Source organism: Urocitellus parryii, chromosome 6, assembly GCF_045843805.1.
Source record: "Urocitellus parryii isolate mUroPar1 chromosome 6, mUroPar1.hap1, whole genome shotgun sequence".
NCBI classification, from domain to species: Eukaryota; Metazoa; Chordata; class Mammalia; order Rodentia; family Sciuridae; genus Urocitellus; species Urocitellus parryii.
In genome coordinates, this window is record NC_135536.1 from 71,993,104 (window position 1) to 72,001,918 (window position 8,815).

At 37.5% G+C, this 8,815-nt stretch overlaps 1 protein-coding gene across 1 annotated transcript in view; it reads left to right on the forward strand.

The window, feature by feature from the left end:
• Ccdc175 (coiled-coil domain containing 175) overlaps window positions 1-5,555 on the forward strand; it is a 71,789-nt gene extending 66,234 nt beyond the window's left edge. The window contains exons 17-19 of the mRNA XM_026410040.2: window positions 334-436; window positions 3,329-3,372; window positions 5,316-5,555. Coding sequence (XP_026265825.1) covers window positions 334-436; window positions 3,329-3,372; window positions 5,316-5,555 — 387 coding nt within the window. The remainder of the gene's footprint in view (window positions 1-333; window positions 437-3,328; window positions 3,373-5,315) is intronic.
• Window positions 5,556-8,815: the final 3,260 nt, after the last annotated feature.

An 8,815-nucleotide genomic window follows, 5' to 3' on the forward strand; every position in this document is an offset into this window, starting at 1 on the left:
TACATTTTGCATAAGGAACTCTGTGTGTGTGTGTGTGTGTGTGTGTGTGTGTGTGTGTGTATGTACATGATGCATTCAGACAGAACATCTTTTAATTTCTTATTTTGGAAAATTATATTCAGAACACCATGTTTATCGCATGCTGAAATGCTTAATAGGAAGCAGGATTTCTCCACAGATGGAAGCTTGGAAAAGCTCGTTCACCACTGTCACCTCACACATAGGACAGTTGGTGGCACAGAGGAATCAATACGTGTTTGCTGAATGACTAAATGGATATTTAATCCACGGCAACTAAACTTCTAAAAACAATCACATGCCTTTCATTTCCAGTATATTTTATATATGAAGATCAATATAGAGAAATACAGAAAAGGCCAAGAAGCCCTTATACACGACTTAAGTGACGCATCGTGGCAACTGATAGCTGAGCACAGTAAGTAATGTGTCATGGGTACGCCTTGCACATAACGGTTTTGTTTCGCTGAAATTTATTTTAATAGTTTGCTTATAATAAAGTGCACCTATTTTTAAGTGTAATGAATTTGGGCAAATGTACATAACTGTAACCACTACCTCCATAGTGAGATATAGAGATTTTCATCATTGCAACATTTTCCTTGCTGTCTCTTTATGTTCAATCTCCCACTCCCACCTCCAATTCCTGGGAACCATTGATCTGCTTTCTAACACTAATAATAAATGAAATAATAGTTTTTACACATTTGTACTGAGGTCCTTGGACCAAATGAAATGTTTTTTAAGATTTATTCACATTTTTCCTTGTCTCATTAGTTTGCTTTTCTTTATAGCTGTATGTTATTATTTCTTTGTATGGCTATACCATAGTTTGTTTATTCATCCACCAATTAAAGGACACTCAGTTTGAAGTTATTATTAATGAAGTAGCTGTGAACATTTGATGATAAGTATTTTTGTGAATATGTTTTTTTCTCTCTTGGGTAAATACCTAGAAGTGGAATTGCTGGATTATATGTTTAACATATGATTGCCTTTTAAGAAACTGCCAATTTTCTTAAAGTACAAAATGATTGTACCGATTTTTCATTTCACTAGTGATCTGGAAGAATTCCTGTTACTTAAAATTTACAGAACACTTTAAAGTGTTCACATTTTAACCATTTAAATACATATGGAATGGTACTTTAATTTGGTTTTAATTTGCTTTTCCTTATGAGAAATATTGTCAAATATCATCATTTCATGTGTATTTGGGGCCATTTGAGTGTCATCTTTTGTGAAGTGTCTTGAACCAACCAGTTATTTTGCAGCATAACAAGTATCACAGACCTAATGGCTTAAAACAGATCGTTACTTCACTCACAAATTGGCAATGTGATTGGAGCTTGGAGACCATGGATGTCTGCTCTACAAACATTAGCTGGGGCAGCTCGAGGGCTGCAGTGGGGAACTGGCATCATCTAAGGACCCACTCATTCCTGTGTCTGAAGTTTATGCTGGCTCTCAACTAAACCTTAGTGGATCTCCAGTTGGCCAAAACACCTCCTTGTGGCCCCTGCATGTAGCTGCTTGGCTCAAAGCAAACATCCCAAAAGACAAAGTAGAAGTTTTATGACTTAGCCTCAGAAATCAGAGTGTCACTGCCACATTACTCTAAGGGTTAAGGCAGTTACCCAGTACAAGGGAGAAGGGCCCCAATACCACCCCTCACTGGGAGCAAGCAGGTTTCCAGAACGGAATGTATTGTGGGGCCATATTTGGAAACTGCAATCTGCTATGTGTCTATTCAAGTCTTTTAGGATTAATGCTTTTTGTGCCTGTGTAAGACATTTTTGCCTGCCCCAAGATCTTGAAGATTTTGCTCTCACCAAGTTTTAGTTTTAGCCTTGATGTCTAGATCTCGGGCTCATATTTCAAGTGAATATTTTTCATATGCTATGAAGTATGGGTTAAATTTCATTGTTTTCAGGGCTGGGTTTGTGGCTCAGTGGTAGAGTGCTCACCTAGCACGTGCCAGGCACCGGGTTTGATCCTCAATACCACATAAAAATAAATAAGTAAATAAAGGTATTGTGTCCAACTACAACTATACACACACACACACACACACACACACACAAATTGTTAATTGTTTTCTCTGATGTTTATCCAGTTGTTTCAGCACCTTTTTTTAAAAAGAATATCCTTTCACTGCTATACTAACCTACTTGCTTTTCAAATATCAATTTTATGGGTCTGTTCCTTTATTCTAAATGTATAACGTTTTATCAATACCACACTATCCAGATTATGATAGCTTCATATACAGTCTAGAAAGCAGGTATTATATAAGTTCACCTTTGTGCTTCTCTTTTAAAACTATTTTGACTATTTTAAGTCCTTCCATAGAAGTTTTGAAATCGATCCATTGTCCTATACACAAACACACCCAGAAACCTGCTGGGATCATGAATTTGTGTTGAATATGTACATCAATATTAGGAGAATTGATATCTTAACAAAATCATGTCTTCTGATTGAAGAGCAGAGTATATATATCTCCATTTATTTAGGTCTTTAATTTCTTCCAGCAACTTCGAAGCTTTTAGCTTAATATGTTAGCAATTTGCAGCTTGGGGGTTAGCTGTCCCCAGGACCACCATCAGGCTAATGGTTAGTTAGATAGATCCACAGAACTCGGAGGCTGTTATAGTTATTACAATAAAAAACACACTGTGAAATCAGCAAAGGAAAAAAGCATGCAGGGCAGGATGTGGAGGGAAACAGGTACAAGTTTCCAGTGTCCTCTCCCAATGGCATTGTCTGAATGCACTTTGTTTCTCTAGCAGCAATGTGTGACCACACACACAAAGTGTTGCCAACCAAGGAGGCTTACCTGAACTGTGCTATCCAGGGTGTCTATTAAGGGGCCTGTCATACAGATATACAGTGCTCATGTGACCAGCCTCCACAGCCCAGATGGCTCCTGAGAGGCCCACGTGGTATTTTTCAGGCTATGCTGTTCATGGAGAAAATTGCCTCCATTGAGATCTAATTACTAAATCAATTTCCCATTCCTGGAATAAAGTCCACTTGTTCAAAGGCTTTTATTGATTTTATCTGTTGCTGAATTCAGTTTGCTAATCTTGGTGTCGCATTTTGTATCCGTATTCAAAACTGCCTTCCCCTGCTTGCACTGTGGTCTTTTAAAGCCAGTAGCAGAGCAAGTCTGATCCAGTTATTCTATCATTTTGGACATAGAGAATTTTAGATAGAAATACTTTTTAAAAAACAAAAACAACAACTTTAATTTTATTAAAAGGTTCAAATTGTTTCAGTAATCATTGTAAATTTTAATCTATTTCAGCACATTATGTAGACTTGTGGGCTGAATTTCAGGCCCTAGTTAAGGTAAGCATTTTTTTTTGTATTGCCTCCATAGTAACATAGATCCCCAAAAATGTTCACTTATGTAATAAAGGTGTATGTGTGTGCATATGTGTATGTGTGTCTAGAAAGATTACAGGGCAGTGACAGAGCTGGTGTGACCATCACATCCCAAAATGGATCCATTGTGCCAAATGTCACCATGAAATCTTAATCCTTACTTTCTTCCTAAACGACCACTCAGTTATAGAGAAGATTTTTCTTTCCTTCTTTCCTCCTCCCCTCTCCTCTCTTCTCTTTCCTTCCTTCTTTCTTCTTCTCTTTATCTTGCAAGCTCAAATTGAGCACATATTGTTTGATTACAAAGTTGTCTGTTCTGAGTTCCATCACTCTTCATGTTTTACTAGTTATGTGACACCTCTACCCCTCCCCACTTTAGTGGCAAGTAGGCTGGAATTTAAATCCAGGCTCTGCCCCTTTCTAAACACTTAAAGTTGACATAAAAATCCTTTTTTAACCCTTAAAACACTGGGTAAAGTACTGATGGTGCCTTTTTGAGATGAAGCTATAGAGTGAGTTGAAGTAACTTGCTCAAGACCAAATCATGAATGGGGTGGAGTTTAAAACTCAGATTCTGTCTGATTCTATAGTTTTTCTCTTAAACTTTACCTCCTCTGCAGTTCTATACTGAATTTTTAAAAAAAAAATATTAATTGCTTTTATTTATATTGACAGTGGAATATATTACAATTCATATTACACATATAGAGCACAATTTTTCATATCTCTGGTTGTATACAAAGTATATTCACACCAATTCATGTCCTTATACATGTACTTTGGATAATAATGTCCATCACATTTCACCATAATTTCTAATCCTATACTACCTCCCTTCCCCTCCAACTCTTCTGCCCTATCTAGAGTTCGTCTATTCCTCCCATGCTCCCCCTCCCTACCCCACTATGAATCAGCCTCCTTATATCAGAGAAAACATTTGGCATTTGGTTGGCTAATTTCACTTAGCATTATCTTCTCTAACTCCATCCATTTACCTTGATTTTATTCTCTTTTATTGCTGAGTAATATTCCATTGTGTATTTATGCCACATTTATTTTTTATCCATTCATCTATTAAAGGGCATCTAGGTTAGTTCTACAGTGTAGCTATTGTGAATTATGCTTCTATAGGCATGATTGTGCTGTCCCTGTAGTGTGCTGTTTTTAAGTCCTTTGGGTATAGACTGAAGAGAGGGATAGCTGGGTCAAATGATGGTTCCATTCCCAATTCCAAAATCTCCATACTGCTTTCCATCTTGGCTGCACCAATTTGCAGTCCCACCAGCAGCATCTGAGTGTACCTTTTCCCCCACATCCTCGCCAACGCTTATTGTTGTTTGTCTTCATAATAGCGGCCATTCTGACTGGAGTGAGATGAAATATTAGAGTGGTTTTGATTTGCATTTCTATAATTGCTAGAGATGATGAACAATTTTTCATATATTTATTGATTGATTGTATATCCTCTTCTGAGAAGTGTCTGTTCATGTGCTTGGCCCATTTATTGATTGGGTTATTTGTTTGTTTGGTGCTTAGCTTTTTGTGTTCTTTATATACATAGAGATCAGTGCTCTATCTGATGTGTGAGGGGTAAAGATTTGCTCCCAAGATGTAGGCTCTCTGTTCACCTCACAGATTAGAAACAATCTATACTGATTTTTTTAATGCCACCACTGCCACTAAAAATTCCAAGCTCTGTAAGCATTCCATTAAATTTTCTCATTTGAGAAACCATTTCTCTGAGCTCTTTCACAGCATTTTGTGAATCAGCTGTCTACACACACATCCATATTGCACTCTGCATGTATAATCCTTTTGTTTTGTACAGAGTCCATTCAGGATGTGTTTTTATTTATTTTGTTGCAATTTATATTCACATACCCCCAAATGCTATTATCTCGTTTAAGGAACTGGTGCAGAACGGTGAAGAGATCTTGCAGGAAATAGAAAATCTAATGAAGAGACTGCAAGACAGAGATCAAAAAATTGAGCTCATCAATTCTTGGCTACAAAGGAATCTTGAAAAACTGCATTCTCTTATGAACCAGGAATTACCAACCCTTATCAGTAAGCAACAGTTTGGTGTTTCTAGAGATCTTTTACTATATCTGGTAACATCAAAAGAGGCAAGCAAGAGAGCCAAGTAAACTCATCCCCAATAATGTCACAAATACCCAATTGAACATTGATACTAGCTTACAGGTTGAATGCAGTAGTATAGAAATATTTGCCAATTCTCCTTCCACACAAAAGAATATTCTAGATAACTGAATCTTTACTTCCTTGTGATTTTTTTTTAAAAACACTCTTAAAAAAGATTTTTCAGAGAAGTTCTTTTTAAACTTATTACATACATCCTTGTCTTCTTAAACAAAAGAAATTGAAAATAATTTTCCTTTTTCTTTCTGAACTCAATTTAGCACTGAAAACTGTAATTGTTGGCTCCTCTGAAAAATCTAGTGATGGCTTCAGGGGCTTCTGAGGCTTTAACATGTTTATTTGCCTCTAAGCAAGCAGCCCAGTCTCTCCAGTGGGGTATCAGCTTCATCTTCAAGCCCTGCAGGCCCCAAAGCTCTGTCCCAATTAGAGCTGCTGTTGGAAATGGAGGTGAAGCCTAGTACCGGCACAATCTAAGAGTCCCAGGCGCAGAGATACCTGGAAAGGTGGGACATGGGTGCAGCGAGTTGGGGAGAAGGAAGAACAGAATATAGAGGAGAGATGGGATGATGAATGAAAATAACATCATCTGGCAACTGTAGAGCTCTATGAGGTTATTCAGGTTTGACTTTAAGGAGCTTAACCACTAAATACACTGTCTTAAAAGTAGCCTTTAGAAAATGAAATGGGATAAAAATAGAATGAGAGAAAGTGATAGGATTAAAAGGAGCATGTGGTAAAACCTGTTTTCTGGGGGCTTTGCTTAACATGAAACACTGTTTCAGCACCCAGTGCAGAACTTTGTGGGTCACCTACCCATCAGTTGTTCCAATGGTCCTTGGGGATCCTGGGGATGTTTTTTATGTCCAAGTGCATAAGGGATCCCTGGTGGGTTTTGTTTCTCTTTGCATTTCCTTTGCTAGGCCTGGCCAGCCTAGTCACTGTAGATCAAGTAGTTTAAAGAGCTAAAGTATATATAATTTAATTATAATTTAAACTACTATTTTATATATATATATATATATATATATATATATATATATATATATATATAACTTAGAACACATGACGTAGATGGAAGGACAAAAGAATTTAGATATCAATGACCTGAATATCTCATAATCAAAATGTGCCTTCAAGTTGATATTAGCATCACCAAACCCCAGACATTGAGGTAAGATTTAAGACTGCTAAAACTAGCAAAATTAAAGCTTGGAGATATTTAGCTTTGAACTCCTCCCCATATTCTCAGTTGCTTCCCATTTTCTAGATGTCAAGAATGTTGTGAAGATTCCTGGGCAAGTCTATTGTCTGCTACAGGGGACCTGGGACCAAACCATCCCTTCTCCTATTTTCATAGGGCCCAGAACTAAGAGTGGGTTTTATACCTTTAAATGATTGGAATAACCCAAAAGAATGATAATGTTTCATGACATCATAAAACTACATTAAATTCAAATTTCTATGTCTATACATTTTATAGACACATAGCCACACTCCCTGAGAAAGGCTGTGTGTCCCACCAAGCCTAAAATATTCACTATTTGGCACTGAATAGTAAAAAGTTGCCAACCCCTGGTTATTCAGAGAGGGTCACAGTGAGCTCTGCTGGTGAGCCCTAAGGATCACATAGGCTGAGAAGGGGAAAATAAAGGCTGACTTCTTTGTTCTAAGCCACACAATGATGAGCAAACTGTTAAACAATGACCCATCCAGGTAAAATAAAATTTTCGCTGAAAATGAAAAGAATGTCAGTTTTATGAAAAAATATACATTTTATTGAAAATATATTTTTAGTCAATAGGTTATTGACTGGCAGAATTTCGATTTAAAATTCAATACTATTTGTAGTCAATAAAATGTTGATAATTGTATATAGAAATACTTGAAAATTCTCCTGTTTTTTAGTTTTCACATCACAGGTTACTACTGTTGCTAAACTATATTTACAAGTATTTATGGAGGCCTGTTGTATGCCAAGCACCGTTAAGACATCTTGTTTACAATGGTGAAATAAACAAATACAGTCCCTACCTAAATGGAACTCACAGTCTAGTACAGAGGTTGACAAACTTTTCCTGTAAAAGGCCAGATAATAAATATTTTTTTGGTTTTGCCAGTCATGAGATCTCTGTAGCAATGGCTTATCTCTACCACTGTAGCAGAATTACCCTTAAGGTGTAACTTGCCCACCTTGGTACAGTGGGAGCATCAGGTATGGCAGAGATACATATAAAATCCCGAGGGTACTGAAGGTGGGGCAGAAGTATGAAAGAACCTAGGAGTGAGAAAACCTGGTTGAAGAATCAAGAGAAAGATCTCTTGAGAAACTGGAGATAGAGCTGAGATCTGAAGGCAGTTTCTGGCTTCCCATAGATCTATGTAGCTCTGCTTCTGAGGCACTGGTGTGTAGGGTTGGGGGCAGGAAGGTGTAGGTTTGAATCTCAGTTCTGCTTCTTAATTTAACTTCCGTGTCCCCAGTAATAAAATAACTTGGAATTAACAGGAGTTTTAAAACATCAAACCCATAAATTACTCATTATATCCCTGAAATCTACCACCTTCCTGGGGAAGGTAAGAATACAATTTGAACCTTGTATTACTTGATCATCTCTGAGCCACCTGTAATCTAACCTTTGAATGTGCCCTGTTGAATGGCTTCTCCCAGCGAAGGATTTCTCTTCCAGCGCAATAACCGCTCCTGTTCTTGTCTGAACACAAGATATCACTGCAGCCCTGTAGATCCTGCCCTCCTTTATGACCACTGTGATGGCTTCACTAAAGTATTGAGTGCCCTCAGCCTGGCTCTAGACCAGATGTTGCAGTGACAAAGTTGAATAAAACTTAGCCCTGAACCTTGAAGTGCACACCCTGTGAAAATCAGAAAAGCCAGGAGATGATTAGAATAAAGTGGATCTCTTCTATTAGGTGGCTATGGGATGGCAAATCTCTTGAGTATTGCTGGGAGCACATGGGTGTCTTCTGGAAGGAGTAGCATAGACATGAGCTGGCCAAGAATGCCAGTAACTTGACTGCATGGGGATCAGCTAGGGGTGCCAGTTGGAAAGAGTGGGGGATTATCTGCCACATCCCTAAATGCCAGACAAAAAGATAAGTTATTTCTTAGTACATACCTAAGTCATATACATAGTGATTTAAAACAGATTATTTTTAAAGTGTTAAAAAATTCCCAAAGCCCTTGAGTATACCATATAGATACAGATAATTTGAGTATTAAACAAATAACTTA